At 44.1% G+C, this 25016-nt stretch overlaps 1 protein-coding gene across 3 annotated transcripts in view; it reads left to right on the top strand.

The window, feature by feature from the left end:
* samd4a (sterile alpha motif domain containing 4A) overlaps positions 1–23959 on the top strand; it is a 103601-nt gene extending 79642 nt beyond the window's left edge. For 2 of the 3 annotated variants that reach the window (XM_055863876.1, XM_055863878.1), the window contains 4 exons: positions 4920–5145; positions 7226–7352; positions 11329–11412; positions 18627–23959. In XM_055863876.1, coding sequence (XP_055719851.1) covers positions 4920–5145; positions 7226–7352; positions 11329–11412; positions 18627–18655 — 466 coding nt within the window. In that variant the 3' untranslated portion in view covers positions 18656–23959. The remainder of the gene's footprint in view (positions 1–4919; positions 5146–7225; positions 7353–11328; positions 11413–18626) is intronic. The other variant, XM_055863877.1, reaches the window with a different exon arrangement.
* Positions 23960–25016: the final 1057 nt, after the last annotated feature.

The raw sequence follows: 25016 nt of genomic DNA on the forward strand, positions 1-25016 counted from the left end.
ACCTAGAGAGGAACCAGGCTATGAGGGGTGGCCAGTCCTCTTCTGGCTGTGCCGGGTGGAGATTATAACAGAACTATGCCAAGATGTTCAAAAATGTTCATAAGTGACAAGCATGGTCAAATAATAATCATGAATAATTTTCAGTTGGCTTTTCATAGCTGATCATTAAGAGTTGAAAAACAACAGGTCTGGGACAGGTGGCGGTTCCATAACCGCAGGCAGAACAGCTGAAACTGGAATAGCAGCAAGGCCAGGCGGACTGGGGACAGCAAGGAGTCACCACGGGCGGCAGTCCCGACGCATGGTCCTAGGGCCCAGGTCCTCCGAGAGAAAGAAAGAGAGAAGGAGAAAATTAGAGAGAGCCAAGATTTTCAAAATGTTCATAAATGACAAGCATGGTCAAATAATAATCAGGAATAAATCTCAGTTGGCTTTTCATAGCCGATCATTAAGAGTTGAAAACAGCAGGTCTGGGACAGGTAGGGGTTTCGTAACCGCAGGCAGAAACAGTTGAAACTGGAATAGCAGCAAGGCCGGGCGGACTGGGGACAGCAAGGTGTCAGCATGCCCGGTAGTCCTGACGTATGGTCCTAGGGCTCAGGTTCTCAGAGAGAAAGAGAGAACGAGAGAATTAGAGAGAGCATACTTAAATTCACACAGGACACTGGATAAGACAGGAGAAGTATTCCAGGTATAACCAACTGACCCTAGCCCCCCGACACATAAACTACTGCAGCATAAATACTGGAGGCTGAGACAGGAGCGGTCAGGAGACACTGTGGCCCCATCCGAAGAAACCCCCGGACAGGGCCAAACAGGAAGGATATAACCCCACCCACTCTGCCAAAGCACAGCCCCCACACCACTAGAGGGATATCCTCAACCACCAACTTACAATCCTGAGACAAGGCCGAGTATAGCCCACAAAGGTCTCCACCACAGCACAACCAAGGGGGGGCGCCAACCCAGACAGGAAGTTCACGTCAGTAACTCAACCCACTCAAGTGACGCACCCCTCCTAGGGACGGCATGAAAGAGCACCAGCAAGCCAGTGACTCAGCCCCAGTAACAGGGTTAGAGGCAGAGAATCCCAGTGGAGAGAGGGGAACCGGCCCTGGAGAGACAGCAAGGGCGGTTCGTTGCTCCAGAGCCTTTCCGTTCACCTTCACACTCCTGGGCCAGACTACACTCAATCATATGACCTACTGAAGAGATAAGTCTTCAGTAAAGACTTAAAGGTTGAGACTGAGTCTGCGTCTCTCACATGGGTAGGCAGAATGTTCCATAAAAATGGAGATCTATAGGAGAAAGCCCTGCCTCCAGCTGTTTGCTTAGAAATTTTAGGGACAATTAGGAGGCCTGCGTCTTGTGACCGTAGCGTACGTGTAGGTATGTACGGCAGGACCAACTCGGAAAGATAGGTAGGAGCAAGCCCATGTAACGCTTTAAAGGTTAACAGTAAAACCTTGAAATCAGCCCTTGCCTTAACGGGAAGCCAGTGTAGGGAAGCTAGCACTGGAGTAATATGATCAAATTTCTTGGTTCTAGTCAGGATTCTAGCAGCCGTATTTAGCACTAACTGAAGTTTATTTAGTGCTTTATCCGGGTAGCCGGAAAGTAGAGCATTGCAGTAGTCTAACCTAGAAGTAACAAATGCATGGATTAATTTTTCTGCATCATTTTTGGACAGAAAATTTCTGATTTTTGCAATGTTACGTAGATGGAAAAAAGCTGTCCTTGAAACAGTCTTGATATGTTCGTCAAAAGAGAGATCAGGGTCAAGAGTAACGCCGAGGTCCTTCACAGTTTTATTTGAGACGACTTTACAACCATCAAGATGAATTGTCAGATTTAACAGAAGATCTCTTTGTTTCTTGGGACCTAGAACAAGCATCTCTGTTTTGTCCGAGTTTAAAAGTAGAAAGTTTTCAGCCATCCACTTCCTTCCTTGCTTCTAGCGAGGGCAATTTTGGGGCTTCACCATGTTTCATTGAAATGTACAGCTGTGTGTCATCCGCATAGCAGTGAAAGTTAACATTATGTAACCCTATTTTGAGATGTGAGGTATCACGATCTCTTTCAATAATGGCAGGAATGGAGGAGGTCTTTATCCTAATAAGATTGCTAAGGCGAACACCGCCATGTTTAGTTTTGCCCAACCTAGGTCGAGGCACAGACACAGTCTCAATGGGTATGGCTGAGCTGACTACACTGACTGTGCTATTGGCAGACTCCACTAAGCTGGCAGGTTGGCTAACAGCCTGCTGCCTGGCCTGCACCCTATTTCATTGTGGGGCTAAAGGAGTTAGAGCCCTATCTATGTTGGTAGATAAGATGAGAGCACCCCTCCAGGTAGGATGGAGTCCGTCACTCCTTAGCAGGTCAGGCTTGGTCCTGTTTGTGGGTGAGTCCCAGAAAGAGGGCCAATTATCTACAAATTCTATCTTTTGGGAGGGGCAGAAAACAGTTTTCAACCAGCGATTGAGTGCTGAGACTCTGCTGTAGAGCTCGTCACTCCCCCTAACTGGGAGGGGGCCAGAGACAATTACTCGATGCCGACACATCTTTCTAGCTGATTTACACGCTGAAGCTATGTTGCACTTGGTGACCTCTGACTGTTTCATCCTAACATCGTTGGTGCCGACGTGGATAACAATATCTCTATACTCTCTACACTCGCCAGATTTAGCTTTAGCCAGCACCATTTTAAGATTAGCCTTAACGTCGGTAGCCCTGCCCCCTGGTAAACAGTGTATGATCGCTGGGTGATTCGTTTTAAGTCTAATACTGCAGGTAATGGAGTCGCCAATGACTAGGGTTTTCAATTTGTCAGAGCTAACGGTGGGAGCCTTCGGCGTCTCAGACCCCGTAACGGGAGGAGTAGAGACAAGAGAAGACTCAGACTCAGACTCCGACTCGCTACATAATGGGGAAAACCGGTTGAAAGTTTCTGTCGGCTGAATGAGCGACACCGGTTGAGCATTCCAACAGCATTTCCCTCCAGAAGCCATGAGAAAGTTGTCCGGCTGCGGGGACTGTGCGGGGGGATTTATACTAACGTTACTATCTGTACTTACTGGTGGCACAGACGCTGTTTCTTCCTTTCCTACACTGAAAATACCCTTGCCTAACGATTGCGTCTGAAGCTGGGCTTGCAGCACAGCTATTTTCGCCGTAAGGCGATCGTTCTCCTGTATATTATGAGTACAGCGACTGCAATTAGAAGACATCATGTTAATGTTACTACTTAGCTTCGGCTGTTGAAGGTGTTGACGAACCATGTCCAGATAAAGCGTCCGGAGTGAAAAGGTTGAATGAGGGAAAAAAGTTGCGATGGAAAAACTAAAAATATAAACGGTAATTAAAAACAGAAACAAAACAAAAAACGTAAAGTTGTCAGCTAGCAAAGTAAAGTAAAGTTCGCAGCAAATCGCACAGCAACAAAACGCACAGCAACACGTCTGCAGATTCAACAGATTCAATGAGGTTAAGAAATCCTAGAGTGTCAGCTAAAGACTTACAGAAATCTCTGAAACATGCTAACATCTGTCGACAAGTCTACGATACATAAAACACTAAACAAGAATGCTGTTCATGGGAGGACACCACGGAAGAAGCCACTGCTGTCAAAAAAATACATTGCTGCACGTATGAAGTTTGCAAAAGTGCACCTGGATGTTCCACAGCGCTACTGACAAAATATTCTGTGGACAGATTAAACTAAAGTTGAGTTGTTTGGAAGGAACACACAACACTATGTGTGGAGAAAAAAGGCACAGCACACCAACATCAAAACCTCACCCAAACTGTAAAGTATGGTGAAGGGAGCATCATGGTTTGGGGCTGCTTTGCTGCCTCAGGGCCTGGACAGCTTGCTATCATCGACGGAAAAAATTAATTCCCAAGTTTATCAAGACATTTTTCAGGAGAATGTAAGGCTCTCTGTCCTCCAATTGAAGCTCAACAGAAGTTGGGTGACGCAAAAGGACAAAGACCCAAAACACAGAAGTAAATCAACAAAAGAATGGATTCAAAATAAGAAAATATGCCTTCTGGAGTGGCCCAGTCAGAGTCCTGACCTAAACCCGATTTGAGATTCTGTGGCATGACCTTGAGAGTGGTTCACACCAGACATCCCATGATTATTGCTGAACTGAAACAGTTTTGTAAAGAGGAATTGTCCAAAATTCCTCCTGACCATTGTGCAGATCTTTTTTTCTTTAGGTTATTGCTGCCAAAGGAGGGTCAACCGGTTATAAATCCAAGGATTCACATACTTTTCCCAGCCTGCACTGTGAATGTTTACACGGTGTGTTCAATAAAGACATGAAAACGTAGGATTGTTTGTGTGTTATTAGTTTAAGCAGACTGTGTTTGTCTATTGTTGTGACTTTGATTGATGCAGAAATCCAGGTAATTCCAAAGGGTTCACATACTTTTTCTTGCCACTGTATAATGATATATATATCCACACACACACACACACACACAGACATACTAACCTCTCCTCCTGCTCTTGACACCATCTGTTCTGTCTCACCCATGTCCGACTTATTTTTTTCCCTCTCTAGCCATTCTGGATGTTTGTCTATGTTTTCAGCGTCACTTTTTATTACCAACACTTATTATCACCACCACCAATTTGTACTCAACGACTTCCTCGGCGAAATGTTTAAAAGGTCAAATAATGTAGCTACAGAGCCTGTTTTCGAGTGGCCCTGTTCTTGACACATATACAACTCCACTCCGGAGATCAGGGTTCCCTGCGACCACGCTTTCTCCAACTTTCCCATCTCCTAAGTCAATTAAATGCGTTTTATAAAGCCCCTTTTAAACTAGCAGTTGTCACAAAGTGCTTTACCTTCTTTTATTTCTTAAAAAAAAAAAATGATCCAAGTGCTATTTCTCTCTCCGTGCAGCAGCAGCAGCAGTAGCCGGGGCTTCGGCCAGTCCAACTCTCTCCCCACGGCGGGCTGCGTGGGGGGCAGCAGTAGCATGTCGGCCCGCCGGAGCCTGCGCCAGTTCCAGATGCCCTCACGGAGCCTGCCCGGCGCCAGGCTTGGCCTGCTGGGCACCGCCGGCCTCCTGGGACCCACGCCACGCAGCGCCAGCAGCACCCCCACCGGTCTCAAGCAGGGACGACAGGTAGGGACACTTCTGACTGTAAACTTCTCCTAGGCACTTAGCCGCTACCCCTAGCCGAGGCAATTGATGTAGAGTTCTTCTTTTGTGATGTTATATTGCAGAGTCTCCCTTTTAGGCAGGGACGGCATACGAGGACACCCCGATCTAACCTTATCTTAGCCCCTGCCCACATCGGCGTCCTCAACTCAAATATTTTCTCAAGTCTCCGATTTAACATTAACGGGTAGTGTCTAAAGTATGAGTTAACCTCACATTTCCAGATTTTGGCCATTGATTTAGATCTGAAATGATTTTTAAGGTGATGTTATATTGCTGAGTAAGCCTACCCTTTTAATGGGAGGACATCCCTATCAGCTTCAATCACAATTGGGTTCCCTACAGTAGTGGAAAATGGGTAGTGATACAAAGGGTAGTGATACAAAGGGGACCTACATGGAGAAACAACAACGTTATTGTATTCTCACACTGAAGGGGTGCTGCGTATATGCCTATATACAGCGGGAGAAAGGGAAAAAGGGGAGAAAACCACTACTTGGCCAAGTGTCTGGAATCATCCCGTCACGCAGAGAAATAATCAAACTCCTAACGATACCCTCTTTCAGATGTGTCCCGACCTATCCGTCCCTGTGAATTACATAGTTGTAAAGACAGTCATAGAAACAAATTCAACCAATGAGGGGGAAAATGCAACATCGGAGGGAAAGAAAGGCAGCGTCAGTGGCGTGTCGGGTGAAGTGGCTGGAACTTGTAGGCGGATCATGCATTCCACAGACCCTACATCACTAGGGCTCATTGGAACAGTTCTCCACTCCACAGCAGGGATAACCTGGCACACGTCTGCTATGCTCCCATTCTGCATTTCTTTATGCAGCCTTACAATGGGAGGAAACTCCAAACCGCTTCCTCCACAGTCAGCACACTTTCTCCGTCCGACCATTTTTTTGGGAGACGAAATCGAAAGGTGTGGAACGTGTGTATTGAAAGAAAGGAGGTAGGAAGGGGAGGAGGGGGAGAGAGAGACTGGGGTGAGTCATTGTTAGGGCGGTGGTGGTGTAGGGGGAGGGGTGACGGAGGGGAGAGGGAGAAAGGGAGGAGAAGGAGAGAGAGCAAGTGAGCTAGTCAGAGGCAGTGAGAACAGTGCACAGGCATTTCCTGTTTTTCCCTGGCTCTCTGTATGGGAGGGCCGTGAAAGGGGGACAGCGAGACAGAGAGGGAGTGGGGGGAGAGAGAGAGAGAGTGGTGGAGGGGAGTAGAGGGGGAGAGAAAGAGAAGGTTGAATGTATAATAGGCAGGTTACAGAGAGGAATCCGCACGACTAAAGTGACAGTAGTTTCAGGTTAAACGGGGGGAGAGAAAAACAGAGGAGAGGAGAGGGAGAACAAGAAAAGGTTGACTTTATAATGTCTCAGTAGTTATAGGCTCGAGTGGAAACGACATCTGGCGTGCCCTCCCCTAGTTTTTACACACTTTTATGAAGCCACCCCATGATGTGCATTGAGTTATGTAATAGTCCTAATTCATACAATTTTGAGGATGCGAGTCCATTTTGATCAGAGTGTAACCAAAATGTACATTGCTCATGATTTGAAATTGTCAACCAAAAGGTCGGACTATTGGCCTATAAGCCATGCTGAAGTATTGTGAAATGTCATTTTTAAATATAAATTAAATTGCACTTATTGAGTGAGGTGCTCTCAGTAGTTTGTCTAATGTAGGGGTCTCAAACTGCAATTTGAGGGGGCCACGGTGGGGGGTGGGTATTTCAAGTATCGCCAACAATGTGCAGAACTGTATATTACTTTGGCGTCATAGGGACATTAATATATTTCCCAACATTGTCTGTTCGTGGTTAGATATGGCACCCGTTATTGGAAGTGTGCCAGTTTAGATGGTCTAATGAGCCAAAGATATATGACCTCTAGCCTCCTAGTGAGCACAACACTTTGAAAAGTCGTGGTTTCAACATCTTTTCAACAAAAAAATAAGTATTTTCAACCAAGCACAACGTCTCTTAAACGTCTTGTGCTCATAGGGCTATCAGTCTGTTGTGGCTGTCTGTGACTATCAGTTTGTCCAACAGGGCTTATGGTTTGCCAACCCCGGAGGCAGTAATAGCATGCCCAGCCGAACCCACAGCTCGGTGCAGAGGACCCGTTCCCTGCCTGTCCACACCACGCCACCCACCATGGTCATGTATCAGCAGTCTGGTAAGAAATCACACACACACACTCAGTTACACGATACATACACGTGCGCACACACACTTTGTCACACATTACTCTACTGTACAAGGTAGCCCTTTCTGACCCTCTCTTTCTTTCTTAGTCTCTCTTTCTCTTTTCCTCCTCTTTTTAAATTTTTTTCTTTCCCTCTCGCTCTCCTTTTTGTATTGCCATCTCTCAATCTTTTATAAGCTCTCAGCAGCCTAGCATCCTCAGTACTGCCTTCCTCTCTTTGTTAGCCTGGAGACAGATGCTGTAATGCCACAGGGCACCACACACACTGCTCTCATCTGCATACCAATGCAGCACAACAGCCTTAGGTAAAGATCCCATTCAAGTCCAATGTTCTGCTCTGTAATGGCTGGATCCTTAACTCTATTTTCACGCTGTAGCCGCGGGATAAACTGGACATCAATGTGACAGCGGGGATTTCCTCCTCCGGCCTGTCTTTCATAGGGAACCAAAGTGTATTCCCCCTTTTTTTTAGAATGGAGAGGAAGGAGGAGGGAGGGCAGTTTCAGGGGGAAAGAGGGAATGCAGCCGTATGTGAGGAAGGGAAGGAGGGAAGAGTCAGTGGACTGTTACAATGAGCCTCTTTGTGCTGGGTGGCTGGGCAGCCCTGGCACCCTTTCCCTGCCTTTCTCTCTTTCCCTCCTTCGTTCTCTCCCTCCCTTCTACAGCTCTGCAGAGTCATACACACTGCACATGCACTCGGGGGTGGCTGGAGTTGGAGCCGGGCCAGAGTATGTAGCTGCCTGGAAAGCTAGGCCTGGACTCGCCCTCTCTCAATCTCTGTCTCTCTCTCGCTCCCCTATTTCTCAAACTGACGCTAGACAGATTAAATGATTGATTAAAATGGAGACTATACAGGGAGATTGTAAGGGGAGTGAGTGTGTGTGTGTGTGCGTGGAGGTGCCAGGATTTGAGGCCTAAAAATAGCCAGTGGCTGACTGTTCTGTCTGTCCAGCCAGTGCCGACGGCAAGTGCATAACTCAGCTCTTCTCTCTACCCACAAGGGATTTTCAAAGCTGCCCGGGCCGCGTTGACTCCGCTTAAGGCAGGCAGGAGCAGCTTAAGGCTAGCCCGATGGCCTAGATATCCCCTCGTGATAGCTAGCTAAGGAGCTCACAGCTGAGCTGAGGGGGCTGCTAGGCTAACAAGTTAGCAATTTTTTTTTGAGGGGGTAGGTGAGTTTATGGGTCCCCCTTGTGGCGGAACGGGTGACTTTGAACTTGACAAGTACACACACACACACACCTCACTCACACACACACACACACACACACGCAACAAACCACCCCCATTTCAGTAACCCAAGTGACTGGGTATTGTATTTAAGGGGTGTAATGTGGAGACAGTTGGTTAATTGGCGGTGTAGTGTAATCAGATTATGCATGGCACACGCGGTGTGGTTGAATGGAGGTCATTGTTACGACGCCCGCCCCGCATGCACTGGGATTTGGAGCCCATGATAATTCATTCCTTTGTCTGCTGCCATTTCGGTGTGGTGATGTTAGGAAAGGTTAAAGTATTGGGATTGAGACATTGTGATGAACTTCATTTCAACTCTTTTTCGTGCTCAATGGGAATAGTAGACTCTGATGTCGTATTTTGTGGTTTGTAGAGGACTGTGAAGAAATGTATCATTCTTTTGATTGTAAAGTCTTTTAGCTATTTTCACAGTGGTTGTGTTGATGTTGGAACATTCTGGGGTCTTTATCTGGCTTTTTACGTACTGGTATACACACATTTATCATTTTCTTTCAGTTGTTTGTTTAGCTTTTTATGTTAGCTGAGCTTTCACAGTGGTTGTGGGTATGTTGTTGTAACATTGGTGGTGTTCTCCAGGTAGTTGGTTGTGGGTACGTTGTTGTAACATTGGTGGTGTTCTCCAGGTAGTTGGTTGTGGGTACGTTGTTGTAACATTGGTGGTGTTCTCCAGGTAGTTGGTTGTGGGTACGTTGTTGTAACATTGGTGGTGTTCTCCAGGTAGTTGGTTGTGGGTACGTTGTTGTAACATTGGTGGTGTTCTCCAGGTAGTTGGTTGTGGGTACGTTGTTGTAACATTGGTGGTGTTCTCCAGGTAGTTGGTTGTGGGTACGTTGTTGTAACATTGGTGGTGTTCTCCAGGTAGTTGGTTGTGGGTACGTTGTTGTAACATTGGTGGTGTTCTCCAGGTAGTTGGTTGTGGGTACGTTGTTGTAACATTGGTGGTGTTCTCCAGGTAGTTGGTTGTGGGTACGTTGTTGTAACATTGGTGGTGTTCTCCAGGTAGTTGGTTGTGGGTACGTTGTTGTAACATTGGTGGTGTTCTCCAGGTAGTTGGTTGTGGGTACGTTGTTGTAACATTGGTGGTGTTCTCCAGGTAGTTGGTTGTGGGTACGTTGTTGTAACATTGGTGGTGTTCTCCAGGTAGTTGGTTGTGGGTACGTTGTTGTAACATTGGTGGTGTTCTCCAGGTAGTTGGTTGTGGGTACGTTGTTGTAACATTGGTGGTGTTCTCCAGGTAGTTGGTTGTGGGTACGTTGTTGTAACATTGGTGGTGTTCTCCAGGTAGTTGGTTGTGGGTACGTTGTTGTAACATTGGTGGTGTTCTCCAGGTAGTTGGTTGAAGGTACGTTGTTGTAACATTGGTGGTGTTCTCCAGGTAGTTGGTTGTGGGTTCGTTGTTGTAACATTGGTGGTGTTCTCCAGATAGTTGGTTGTGGGTACGTTGTTGTAACATTGGTGGTGTTCTCCAGGTAGTTGGTTGTGGGTACGTTGTTGTAACATTGGTGGTGTTCTCCAGGTAGTTGGTTGTGGGTTCGTTGTTGTAACATTGGTGGTGTTCTCCAGGTAGTTGGTTGTGGGTACGTTGTTGTAACATTGGTGGTGTTCTCCAGGTAGTTGGTTGTGGGTACGTTGTTGTAACATTGGTGGTGTTCTCCAGGTAGTTGGTTGTGGGTACGTTGTTGTAACATTGGTGGTGTTCTTCAGATAGTTGGTTGTGGGTACGTTGTTGTAACATTGGTGGTGTTCTCCAGGTAGTTGGTTGTGGGTTCGTTGTTGTAACATTGGTGGTGTTCTCCAGGTAGTTGGTTGTGGGTACGTTGTTGTAACATTGGTGGTGTTCTCCAGGTAGTTGGTTGTGGGTACGTTGTTATGTTGCAGTGCTGTCCTGGTAGTTAGTTGTGTGTATGTTGTTGTAACATTGTGGCGTTGGTCTCCAGGTAGTTGGTTGTGGGTATGTTGTTATGTTGCAATGCTGTCCTGGTAGTTAGTTGTCTGTATGTTGTTTTAATTTTGCAGTGTTGTTCTCTGGGTAGTTGGTTGTGTGTATGTTGTTGTAACATTGTGGTGGTGTTCTCCAGGTAGTTGGTTGTGTGTACGTTGATGTAATGTTGCAGAGTTCTCCAGGTAGTTGGTTGTGTGTACGTTGATGTAATGTTGCAGAGTTCTCCAGGTAGTTGGTTGTGTGTACGTTGATGTAATGTTGCAGAGTTCTCCAGGTAGTTGATTGTGTGTACATTGTTGTAATGTTGCAGTGTTGTTCTCCAGGTAGTTGGTTGTGGGTACGTTGTTGTAACATTGGTGGTGTTCTCCAGGTAGTTGGTTGTGGGTACGTTGTTATGTTGCAGTGCTGTCCTGGTAGTTAGTTGTGTGTATGTTGTTGTAACATTGTGGCGTTGGTCTCCAGGTAGTTGGTTGTGGGTATGTTGTTATGTTGCAATGCTGTCCTGGTAGTTAGTTGTCTGTATGTTGTTTTAATGTTGCAGTGTTGTTCTCTGGGTAGTTGGTTGTGTGTATGTTGTTGTAACATTGTGGTGGTGTTCTCCAGGTAGTTGGTTGTGTGTACGTTGATGTAATGTTGCAGAGTTCTCCAGGTAGTTGATTGTGTGTACATTGTTGTAATGTTGCAGTGTTGTTCTCCGGGTAGTTGGTTGTGTGTATGTTGTTGTAACATTGTGGTGGTGTTCTCCAGATCTCCAAGTGCCAGTGACGGAACCAGACATCAACAACCGGCTGGAGTCTCTGTGTTTGAGTATGACAGAGCATGCCCTGGGAGGTAGGAGCACCACAACCATCCACGAACACACACATACGAATTCACACACACCAGTTAATACTGGACTTCTTAGTCAATACACACATGCACACAGTACTGTATCTAATGTACCACTTGGTTTAATCACACGTGCGCACACGCACAGAGAAAGAAACTTGTACGCACGCTCGCTCTCTCTCTCACACACACACACCCTTTGCCCTCAGAACAGCCGTAATTGGTCGGGGCATGGACTCTACAAGGTGTCAAAAGCATTCCACAGGGATGCGGTTCATTATGAGGCCAATGCTTCCCACAGTTGTCAAGTTGGCTGGATGTCCTTTAGGTGGTGGACAATTCTTGATACATACGGTAAACTGTTGAGCATGAAAAATCCAGCAGCGGTGCAGTTCTTGTTACAAACACGCCTGGCACCTACTACCTACCATACCTTGTGCAAAGGCACTTAAATCTTTTGTCTTGCCCATTCACCCCCTGGAATCTCAAGGCTTAAAAAGCCTTATTTGACCTGTCTGCTTCCCTTCGTCTGCACTGATTTGAAGTGGATTTAACAAGTGACATCAACATTTGGAATTCCCTCTACCCAGAAACTGTTAAACCTCTTTTCAATTTTTGCCTAAAATGACATACCCAAATCGAACTGCCTGTAGCTCAGGCCCTTAAGCAAGGATATGCATATTCTTGATAGGGAACACTTTGAAGTTTGTGGAAATGTTATATTAATGTAGGATAATATAACACATTAGATCTGGTAAAAGATAATACAAAGAAAGAAAACATGCGTTTAAAAAAAAAAAATTGGACCATCTTTGAAATGCAAGAGAAAGGCCAATATATGCCTTAGGAATCTAGGGGCAATTTAGATTTGGGCCATTAGATGGCAGCAGTGTATGCAAAGTTTTAGACTGAGCCAATGAACCATTGCATTTCTGTTAAAATGTTGTATCAAGACTGTCCAAATGTGCCTAATTGGTTTATTAATAACTTTTCACGTTCATAATTGTGCACTCTCCTCAAACAACGTCATGCTGTTCTTTCACTGTAATAACTACTGTAAATTGTACAGTGCAGTTAGATTAACAAGAATTTAAGTTTCTGCAAATATCAGATATGTCTATGTCCTGGGAAATGTTCTTGTTACTTACAACCTTATGCTAATCGCATTAGCCTACGTTAGCTCAACCGTCGCGCGGGGGACCCAATGATTCTGTAGAGGTTTTAAAGAAAAAAAAATAAGTTACGGGTGAGTCATTTGCCAAGTCATCGGGAACATTCATATGTCTTGTCAGAATGTGACCGTAATACTAATGAAGCCAGCAACATACAGTGAATACATCCATAGTCTCAACTCCCCAAAGATGATGGCTTGCCTGTCGCCAGACCTGGGTTCATATACTATTCGAAATCATTTCGAATGCTTTAGCTGTGCTTGATTGAACCTGCAATAGAACAGGCCCTCCAGGAAGGCTAAAGCAATTGCTCAAATTATTTGAAATATTTCAAATAGTATTTGAGCCCATGTTTGGCTGTAGCCAGGGTGTGACTCCACAATTAATCCACACGTAGTGCGAGGATAGAAGGGTGGAGTGGATAGGGAGAGGAAGGGAGATGGATAATCGCAATAACCATTCCCATGCGAAGTGGAGTTTAGTTTTAAATAAAGGGGCTGTTTTCTCTCTCCCCGGCCTCGCCAGCACAGAGGCAGAGACAGTGGCCCTCAGTGCTCGGCGCAGAGCTTGGGTGGACAAGCGCCGCTTTGTGTAGTTGGACAAACACACACACACACACAGGCCCAGAGCAGAGGTGGTTAGCTGAGGAGTGCCAGTCCCAGACTGGACCCTTCCTCTCTACTGTACCCCTCTGCCCCTCCTTTCTCTCTCTCTATAACATACTGAATCCACAGAATATAAATTAGAACTAAAGTACTGATTGTGAATGGAATACCACCGTGCCCTTATTTACAAATCGAATAAATACTGTCCAATAGAAATCTGTCAGCTCTAAAAATGACCAAACTCTCTTTTCTTTTAACCAATTTGACAGAAAGCTGCCAAGTAATTTCCCTAATATTGACATGCTTCCAGACGTTACCCTGTTAGGCAGTTCTGTAGATCTGAAAGGATTGGATATCCATTATGGTGAACATTTCATCAAGCCTATGACAGGGAAAGGTGGCATTATTCGCATATTGCTAATTGCCTACTTCAGTCCTTTTTCCAGATCTCCGAAAGTGCCCCAGGGGGTAAGGGTTAGAGGTTGGTGCATTTTTAACATGGGCCTTCATAAGACTCTTATGGAACCCTATTACATGTATAGTCCACTACTTTTGACCAGTGCTGATAGAGCTCTGGTCAAAGGTATTGCACTATATAGGGAATAGGGTGCCATTTGGAATGTCATGAGACCCTCGACCACACACAGGAACTCCAATAATAGTAAATTGTTCTATGAAACACCTTGTTTGTAATGCACCCTGGTCCATAGGACAGGCTCATTGTCCACCCTCCCTCCCAGAAGCCTGGAAGGGATGAGAGAGCCAAGCCTATGAGTTCGTAGCTTCAACCCCGCAGGACACACACCAATTGATTAATGGACTGCTGAATGTAGATTTTTTTGTTTTGTTTGCTCTTCAGTATTATGTCTATCTCTAAGCTACCCAGGAAAGGGCTGAAAATAGCCCATAATAATATATGTAGCCTTAGAAATAAGGTTCATGAAATCAATAACTTGCTAACATCAGATAACATATATTCGCCTTTTCTGAGACTCACGTAGATAATTCATTTGATGATACAGCAGTGCAATACAAGGATATAACATCTATAGAGGAGACATAAATTCTTATGGGGGAGGTGTTGCTGTATATATTCAGAGCCATATCCCCGTCATACTTAGAGAAGATCTTATGTCAAGTGTTATTGAAGTGTTGTGGTTGCAGGTTCACTTGGCATATCTAAAGCCTTTTCTTTTGGGGTGTTGCTATAGGCCACCAAGTGATAACAGTCAGTATCTAAATAATAAACTCAGCAAAAAAAGAAACATCCCTTTTTCTGGACCCTGTCTTTCAAAGATGATTCGTAAAAATCTAAATAACTTCACAGATCTTCATTGTAAAGGGTTTAAACTTTGTTTCCCATGCTTGTTCAATGAACCATAAACAATTAATGAACTTGCACCTGTGGAACGGTCGTTAAGACACTAACAGCTTACAGACGGTAGGCAATTAAGGTCACAGTTATGAAAACTTAGGAAAACTTACTGACTGAAAAACACCAAAGGAAAGATGCCCAGGGTCCCTGCTGATCTGCCTGAATGTGCACGTGCCTTAGGCATGCTGCAAGGAGGCATGAGGACTGTAGATGTGGCCAAGGCAATAAATTGCAATGTCCGTACTGTGAGACGCCTAAGACAGCGCTACAGGGAGACTGGACAGGTTATCCTCCTCGCAGTGGCAGACCACGTGTAACAACACCTGCACAGGATCGGTACATCCGAACATCACACCTGCGGGACAAGTACAGGATGGCAACACCAACTGCCTGAGTTACACCAGGAACGCACAATCCCTCCATCAGTGCTCAGACTGTCCGCAATAGGCTGAGAGAGGCTGGACTGAGGGCTTGTAGGCCTGTTGTAAGGCAGGTCCTCACCGGACATCACCGGCAACTACGTCGCCTATGGGCACAAACCCACCGTCGCAGGACCAGACAGGACTGGCAAAAAGTGCTCTTCACTGACGAGTCATGGTTTTGTCTCACCAGGGGTGATGGTCGGATTTGCGTTTATCGTCGAAGGAATGAGCGTTACACCGAGGCCTGTACTCTGGAGCGGGATCAACTTGGAGGTGGAGTGTCCGTCATGGTCTGGGACGGTGTGTCACAGCATCATCGGATTGAGCTTGTTGTCATTGCTGGCAATCTCAACACTGTGCGTTACAGGGAAGACATCCTCCTCCCTCATGTGGTACCCTTCCTGCAGGCTCATCCTGACATGACCCTCCAGCATGACAATGCCACCAGCCATACTGCTCGTTCTATGCGTGATTTCCTGCAAGACAGGAATGTCAGTGTTCTGCCATGGCCAGCGAAGAGCCCAGATCTCAATCCCATTGAGCACATCTGGGATCTGTTGGATCGGAGGGTGAGGGCCATTCCCCCCAGAAATGTCCGGGAACTTGCAGGTGCCTTGGTGGAAGAGTGGGGTAACATCTCACAGCAAGAACTGGAAAATCTGGTGCAGTCCATGAGGAGATGCACTGCAGTACTTAATGCAGCTGGTGGCCACACCAGATACTGACTGTTACTTTTGACCCCCACTTTTTGCAGGGACACATTGTTTCATTTCTGTTAGTCACATGTCTGTGGAACTTGTTCAGTTTATGTCTCAGCTGTTGAATCTTATGTTCATACAAATATTTACACGTTAAGTTTGCTGAAAATAAATGCAGTTGACAGTGCGAGGACGTTTCTTTTTTTACTGAGTGTGTGAAATGCTTGATAGTGAATGTAATGTAAACAGAGAGGTCTGCTTTCTTGGGGACCGGAATATTGACTGGTTTTCATCAAGCTGTCCGCTCAAGAGAAAGCTTCTCACTGTAACCAGTGCCTGTAATCTGGTTCAGGTTATTAATCAACCCACCAGAATGTTTACAAACACTACAGGAACAAGATCATCCAAATGTATCGATCACATTTTTACTAATACTGTAGAACTTTGTTCTAAAGCTGTATCCGTAGGGGCTATATCCAGGAAAGCCAAAGTTCCAATAGCTGGGCCTTAAAATAGTGTATAAGAGATAATACAAAAGATTTTGCAGTGACTCTTATGTGGATTATGTTAAAAATATTTGTTGGTCTGATGTGATTAATGAGGAGCATCCAGATGCTGCACTTGATGAATTTATGAAATTGCTTCTTCCAATTATTGTTAAACATGCACCTGTTAAGAAACTGCCTGTTAGAACTGTTAAGGCTCCATGGATTGATGAGGAATTGAAAAACTGTATGGTTGAAAGAGATGGGGCAAAAGGAGTGGCTAATAAGTCTGGCTGTACATCTGACTGGCTTACTTACTGCAAATTGAGAAATTATGTGACTAAACTCAACAAGAAGAAACTGTATTATGAAGCCAAGATCAACGATATAAAGAATTATGGAAAAAAACTTGTAGTTTAAATGGAATTATGGGCAGAAAGACAAATTCAACTCCATCTTTCATTGAATCAGATTGCTTATTCATCACAAAACCATTTGATGTTGCCAATTAATTTAATGATTACTTCATTCGCAAAGTGGGCAAACTTAGGCAGGAAATGCCAACAACAAACATACAAATAATGAAAGAAAAGCATTGCAAGTTTGAATTTTGTAAAGTCTGTGAGGGAGAGGTGGAAAATTGATTGTTATCGATCAATAATGATAAACCTCCTGGCATTGACGACTTAGATGGAAAGCTACTGAGGATGGTAGCTGACTCTACAGCCACTCCTATCTGTCATATCTTTAATCTGAGCCTAGAGGAAAGTCTTGTCCTCAGGCCTGGAAGGAAGACAAAGTAATTCCGCTACCCAAGAATAGTAAAGTGGCCTTTACTGGTTCTAACAGCAGACCTATAAGCTTGCTGCCAGCTCTTAGCAAACTGTTGGACAAAAATGTGTTTGAAATTAACAACAGACTTTCAGCATGCTTATAGAGAAGTGCACTCAACATGTACTGCACTGACACAAATGACTGATGATTGGTTGAAAGAAATTGATAATAAGAAGATTGTGGGAGCTGTACTGTTAGATTTCAGTGCAGCCTTTGATATTATTGACCATAACCTGTTGTTGAAAACTTGTGTTATGGCTTTTCAATCTCTGCCATATTGTGGATTTAGAGCCATCTATCTAATATAACTCAAAGGGTTTTCTTTAATGGTAGCTTCTCTAATGTCAAACCTGTAAAGTGTGGTGTACCGCAGGGCCGCGCTCTAGGCCCTCTTTGTGTCCATGTATGCTGATGATTCAACCATATAAGCATCAGCAACCACAGCTAATGCAGCCACTGAAACCCTTAACAAAGAGTTGCAGTCTGTTTTGGAATGGGTGGCCAGTAATAAACTGGTCTTGAACATCTCTAAAACTAAGAGCATTGTATTTGGTACAAATCATTCCTTAAGTTCTAGACCTCAGCTGAATCTGGTAATGAATGGTGTGGCTGTTGAACAAGTTGAGGAGACTAAATTACTTGGCGTTACCTTAGATTGTAAACTGTCATGGTCAATGGTTGTAAAGATGGGGAGAGGTCTGGCCGTAATAAAGAGATGCTCTGCTTTTTTGACACCACACTCCAAAAAGCAAGTCCTGCAGGCTCTAGTTTTAGTCGTGTGGTCCAGTGCTGCAAGGAAAGACCTAGTTAAGCTGCAGCTGGCCCAGAACAGCATGTTCTGCTCTTCATTGTAATCAGAGGACTGATATAAATACTATGCATGCCAGTCTCTCTTGGCTAAGAGTTGAGGAGAGACTGACTGCATCACTTCTTTTTATAAGAAACATTAAATCCCAAATAGTTTGCATAGTCAACTTACACACACTTATCCCACCAGACATGCCACCAGGGTACTTTTCACAGTCCCCAAATCCAGAACATATTCAAGAACGTACAGCAGTATATAGAGCCCTTATTGCATGGAACTTCCTTCCATCTCATTTTGCTCAAATAAACAGCAAACCTGGTTTAAAAAAACAGATAAAGCAACACCTCACGGCACAACACCTCTCCCCTATTTGACCTAGATAGTTTGTGTGTATGCATTGATATGTAGGCTACGTGTGCCTTTAATTTTTTTTTATGTAGTTCTGTCCTTGAGCTGTTTTTGTCTGTTGATGTTTTGTATTATGTCATTCTGTATTATGTTTCATGTTTTGTGTGAACCCCAGGAAGAGTAGCTGCTGCTTTTGCAATAAAATACCAAAATAACAATACATAGGATTTATATAGCTTGTTTCTAAGGTCCGAAGACACCTAAGTCCATAGGGCTCCGGTCAAAGGTAGTGCACTATGTAGGGAATAGGGTGCCATTTAGGACATAACCCGGGTCCTCTTTGTTTGTCCAGCTAAGCCAGATGCAACAGTTGTTTTTTTGTTTTGAAACATTCCGTCTGTATTTGTCCAGTTGTTATTCTTATTCCTATCTGATGGTTTGTCCTATGTCCCTCCCTTCTGTGTGTCTAGATGGAGTCGACCGCACATCCACCATCTGAAAGTAGTACCTGAAGGAGACCTGGGGACATCTGCCCCCCCCCCCCCCCCACACACACACACACACACACCCCATCAGCCAATGGGAGAGGTCAACCGGGGTGGTTGCTGGGCTGCAAATCATGCCACGGCGAGGCAATCCGCAAAAACTGCTAACAAATGACTAACGCAGCAGCACATTGGCATGTTACCATCACAACAAAACACGGCTATGCCCCCAGCACACTCATAAGTACCTGGGCTTCAGTGATGGATGAGAAATGCAGTGCAGACTCCTTTCCCCACCCAGTATAACTACCCGCAACAGTGCCCGAGGAGTGCCCTCTGCTGGGCTGGGTGAGATATAGCAGATATAGCAGCGCTGGGGGTCAGCATCGGCCAACAACCGATTGGTAGACTGGGCCCAGTTGAACGGGGAGTGGTGCATTATGGGTACTGTAGTATATCATGCTATAAGACTGTAGACTTCCCTACTCCGCCCACAGTCCCCACACCAGTTCGCACCAGTCAGCATTTCTACCAGTCGTACCATATGACGTCTCACTGAGCCAAAAACAAACACAAGACAAGTAAGTAAATAAACAAAGTGGGACACATTGTGAGAGAAGCTTCGGCATTCATCTCACTGTTTGGGAGAGTTTTAGGGAGGAGGTTTTTCAAAAGACCCCTATGCTCTGTATAGGTGACAGAAAAAAAAAACATTTTTTACATGTATGTATTGTTTACATAAGATGCTACTATGGTACCGAAACATTAATACATTTCGGCTATGAATGTTATCTCTTATATTTTATTTTTTTAAATAATTCTGGGGAAAATAGTAGCATACTACCGTACTAGTCGCTTAATAGACTTAACGTCCCACAGTAGCTATCATAGTTTACAACCAACTTTATCGTTGTTTTTTTGCTTTTTGTTTCTTTCTTTTGCTTACCAGCAGCCAAGCTGTGTGAAAAATGAAAACGCTAAAAGGAAAGGGGGATGCAGTGGAAGTGTGTAGAAGGAAAAACAGAGAAATGAAAAGAGATGGGAGGAGGGGAAATGAAAGTGGGGAGACACAGGATGGTCTGTGCCAAGTGATTTAGAAGGAGAAGAGGACGTCAGTGATGATGGATCCATGTCAGAGGCAGGGACTTTGATTTGAAACAAGAGAGGAACATTTTGTAGTAGCGTTGTGGTGAAGCTCTAGGTAAATGTTATAGACAGGCCAATATATATCATCTTTTAGAATTCTTTCATCTTTGTCCCTGCAGACTATGCATTGAACGGTTATGCTGTTAATTTGCTTGGGCTGTGTCTGGATTTGGGAGTGAGGTTTCTTTAACAGGTGCACAATGTTGTGTGACCTATTCTCTAATTAGGGCTAGTCAGTGTGGGTCAGGAGTATTTTCGATGTGTCTCATTGTGAAATAGAATGAGGATATACATGTTTGTTTTCAGTCCAGGGTAGGTACTATAGCGTTGTATGCTATATGCTCTCATTTTACTAGGAAGTAAGAGATGGTCAAAGATGTTCTGAATCAAGGAGAAAAGACGTACACAGAGGACGGGAGAATCAGGAAGTAGCTTTGGCGGATGTAAACGAGAAGGTTGCTGAGGTTTCCTTTCCCTCAAGCAGCATAGAAACATCAACCCATGAAGGGTTTAAAACTAGTTTAAATCCCTGAGATTACTCTCTTTTTAGTTCTTAACTCCATCTAGTGGCCAAAAGCAGTTAGACAGCCAGGCACTTGGAATTAGGCTTTTTATACTTCAATTTCTTGTTCGTTTTTTTTTGTCTTAATATTTATCCTTGATTCATTGTTGTCTGCACGACATGCTATAAGGGTAGGTTCATGGTAAAATAACCTCTTTTAGAGCTGAGTTAGGCTCTGTAGTTATTAGCCACTGTATCACTGTCATCCTGTAAGTGGGTGTTTTGTGCATGGAAGATCACGCTAATGTATTGTGCCTGAATGGGCATCCTGATTTGGTGTGGGGTTTTGTGAGGGTTATTGCGCAACTTTTTGGGTTAGTTTATTTTTGAATTCTTATGTGTCTCGTTTTCTTGTTCTGCACTTGGTGTTGTGATATTTTACTACAGCTAATCCATCAATAACAATGCCAATAGGTGCAGCAATAGAAATGGCAAGTATGTGCAATAAACGTTCATCAGTGGGGAGAGGCAAGTGGTTTGGAGAGGAAAGGTTAAGAGTTTTGTAGATCAGGAAAAGGGACTTGACTTATTGTGGAGGTGAACTTGTAGTGAGAATAAACCAGCTTCATGCCAAATGCACCGTTGCTCGGCGATGGAGAACGAGAACACCCCTTCCTCTGCCAAAGTAACTACAGCCCACTCCCAAGTGTGCATTGAACTGAAGCTCTCAGACTGAGCCATCTTGTCATAAAGTAGGGGTGACCCCAGTCAAACCTCAAACCTTTAACCTGTTATTGTCAAAATGTAACTGATGCTTGTAGTGATGTTTCATAGTCAGTCAAACGTCACTGCTTCAGGAAGTGCTCTCACTAAAAACGCAAGGCCTTAACTGGGACGGTGACAGGAAAATTGCATAAAGCATGAATTGGCATGGACCCTTTTGTGGCATGGTTTGGAAAATATTTAGTGGCAGCATTACAGTATTGGTACACTGATGCAACATGCATCAGTGGATGTACATGGTAGTTAGATCCACTTGTCACTGCCATATAAATTGATACTATTAGCAGATTCAAATAATTTATTCTTCTTTTTTTTTCTAATGTTGCAGAGGTGATTTATTGTATTCATTTAGATGTATTATTTAAAGTACCATATGTATTAACTTGCTATGGCTGGTGACCATAAGTACATCTCAAATATTAACATAGTTATTTTTGGTTTTGAACTACAGTATAATCGCACATTTTTATATTTAATAGTGGAGTAGAGAGACACTCTGTGTCTTGTTTGGATTCGTTTTTGCTTCTGACTGACGGTTTGGGAACGCTTGTCATCCTGGTTGGCCAAATGTCTGAACGTGGCCACCAGCAGAACAAACAGGATAGGGGGCAACGACCCCTTTGAAACATTGCCAAATAGAACAGGCCACGGTAACCCTTGATAGACTGGGATGGAGAGTCATCTGGGGTTATTTCTGTGGGATAAGGCCCTTTACTACTTTGTTACACTTCAGCTATGCGCATCGGGGGTCCAGGGATAGCCCTGGGAATGGGCAACCAGTGCTTACCAAGCTAACCACCATCTGCATGGCTAGTGATGACATCACAGTGGATGGCTAAGATATATGTAGCCTACCCAAAAGACTGGTAACAACTGCAGAGCAGAGGGTAGTGCATTCTAGGGTGGGACTTTCACACTCACTACTGCCCATGAGGTTATGTGTGTGTGAATGTAGTGTACACTACAGTATGTGCCTATGAGAGAGCGATGGAGCAGAGGCAGTAAACAGAAGAGTTGTGAATGTCATTGATATATTACTGCAACTGTGTGTGTGAAGTAGCCAGATGAGGAGTGGATCGGACTTTGACTCAACCGGAAGCTGTTCATCTTGTGTAACACAAAAAAGGTTTTTTTATTTTGTATTTTCCAAAGCGCATCCAACCCCTATGTGGCTGGGATGAGAGAGATCCGCTGTACACACTGCAGTATTAACAGTTAGATGATAACCTTGATATTCCAAATATATTATTATTTAATTTAATGGGGTTTTTTTAACTGAAATTTTTGTTGGTCATAGACACTCTGCACATTTAGTCAAATATCGCATCATTATTCGATGGCGAGACTCTTTCTTTTTTTGTAAACTCGGAAGCATCCATACTGTAACAAAAGTTCTACAGCTTTACTGTGCTCTGTTTGTTTTGTTTTTGTTATCAAAAAGCCGATGTCCTGTATTGACTGCAGGCTTACAAATGTATTTGAAAAAATAATATCCTATGTTTAAGAAAAAAACTCAAGCTCCCAAAAAAATTGTAATTTATATTATAGAAATGCACGAGGCTGGGAAGTCATATTTAAAATAACAAATGGCAGTGCCTTTTTTTTACTCGAGACATTTACCCAAAATGTAAATGACTGTAATAATATTACTAGAAGCAACCCAGATAGAGGTGTGTTGACAGTCAAAATGGTGGCATCCTCCAAACTGCATACTAGGTCCTCTAGGACATTTTAAAATGTATCTTTTGGCGTCACGTTGTAGACAAAAACAATATGGAACACTTCTTTCTGGCCTCGTGTTGTCAGTGTATTTTTTTGTTTCTGTAGGTACTTTTCAATGCTGATATGAAGTTAGGAATTATACCTGTCTGTACAACAAACAGATGTATATGCTTTGTGTGTGTTTGCACGTGTGTGTCTTGCTGTAACTGTAAAATACTTATTCTCAAATGTGCCAGAAATGCTGCGACATGGCATGGCCCAATCAAAAGAAGGCTGTTGTTTTTCTTCCTTTGTTTAGTCATCAGAGGATGACTGCCTCTCAGCTGTATGTGTGTGTTTTACAGTATCTAGGGATTGTATGGTCACTATGCCCACAGTTCAGTAACACATGAGGGCTGACGTTCAGAGAGACCTGAGGTCCACTGTACACTACATAGATCAGTATTACAACCAGTCTCTCTGTAGAGCCAGCCAATTAGAACTGGGCCAGTATTTACAAATAATCTGAGTAGTAGTGCTTTTTACATGCCTTCTAGATCATAATGATTAAAATTATATGGACAGGGGGGACCTGATCCCAGAGTTACTTTTTTAATTCGGGCCCTGACGCCATGCCAAAAGCCTGTCTCAGGTTCTGTGTTCCTGTAGCTACTTGCCTCGGGCAGGGTTTGGCTTGTGAGAGGAAGTGTGGATGCTCATCTGTTCTAAATGGATCTACAGAGACTCCTCTGTGTAAATGTATGTATTATCATTTTTGTCTATGAGAGATTGTGGTTGCTATCTATTCAGAATGGGAGAGCTGCGAGTGAGTGAGTGAAAGATACTGGATGAATCGACTGAATGCTTTGTTTTGTGGGGGTCTGTGTTCAAATGCTTGACATCTTTGTTATAACCACAGACAAAAAATGTATTAAAGAATAACTTGTAAAATTGTCTATGGATAAAAAAAGTTTTAAATTCTAATAAAAGGGTCATGTCTTGTATTCTGGGAGGCCACACCATAGCAGGAGACGAGTCTACTGGCTACTCCTCCAAAAAGCACAACAATCAGAGAAGCTGAAGCACTTTCATAAAACCTGTTGCCAAGAGGCGGGCTCCAGTCAAGGAGGGTACAGCCTTGTTTCACACGACCAGCTAAAACAAAGCTGTCAACCCCCCCCCCCCCCCCCCCCCCCCCCCCCCCAAAAAAATCCCTACACCCCCATTTTGTAACCCCAAAGCAAGTGTACACAATGTGAGGTCCGGCCACCCGACACCCTGCTCGCTCGACCCTCTCCTCCCTTAGACCATCTCACTTCCCTCAACTCATCCCTGAGCACTGGCTGCGTTCCCTCGGACTTCAAAGTTGCCAGAGTCGCTCCCCTCAAGAAACCAACACTCGACGACTCTGACATCAGACAATACAGACCGGTAATCCCTTTCTATTCTTTCTGACTGTTATGGGATTTTTGTGTTTAATGACTAAAATATGTATACATTTGACTTAACATTCAACATTTATGAGTTAGAATTCTATGTGTTCCTTGTTAGAAAGAATGGGTTTATCTTCAGACAGGCTAGAATGATGTCTCTACGCAGGGAGGGGAAAGACCTTGAGTTCGTTGTAGATAGTTGAACAGGTGGCAGACAGTAATGAGAACTCGAACTGTATTGCCATTGTATCCGAGAGGAGGTTGGACATTAAAACCTATGACATCATTCTTATTATATAACCTGATGTAAAATGTATTATGATCAGTAGTCTCGAGAATAAACGCTATTGATTGGTTGATTTTAAGACTGGCATCTGTCCATTTTATGCAGATAATTATCTTACAAATTCTTATTTATGGGCAGAGTGTTTTAATTGAATTGGTTAATAAACAGGAATCGAAATTCCTTTAACACTGACCAACTCTCTCGCTATCTCTCAGAACGATCTTCTTGACCCTAACCAGTCAGGCTTCAAGACGTGTCACTGCTCTTCTCTGTATCATGGAGGCTCTTCACACTGCCAAAGCTGACTCTCTCCTCTGTTGTCATCCTCCTAGATGAATCTGATGCCTTCAACACTGTGAACCATCACATCCTCCTCCACCCTCTCAGGGCTGGGCGTCTCAGCCTCTGCACTCTTGGATTGCATCCTATCAGGCTGCTCCTGCCAGGCATTGTGAAGAGGATCTGTGTCTGCACCACGTACTGTACTCACAACTGGTGTCCCCCAGGGCTTGGTTCTAGGCCCT

This window comes from Salvelinus fontinalis, chromosome 15 (genome assembly GCF_029448725.1).
Source record: "Salvelinus fontinalis isolate EN_2023a chromosome 15, ASM2944872v1, whole genome shotgun sequence".
Lineage (NCBI taxonomy): Eukaryota > Metazoa > Chordata > Actinopteri > Salmoniformes > Salmonidae > Salvelinus > Salvelinus fontinalis.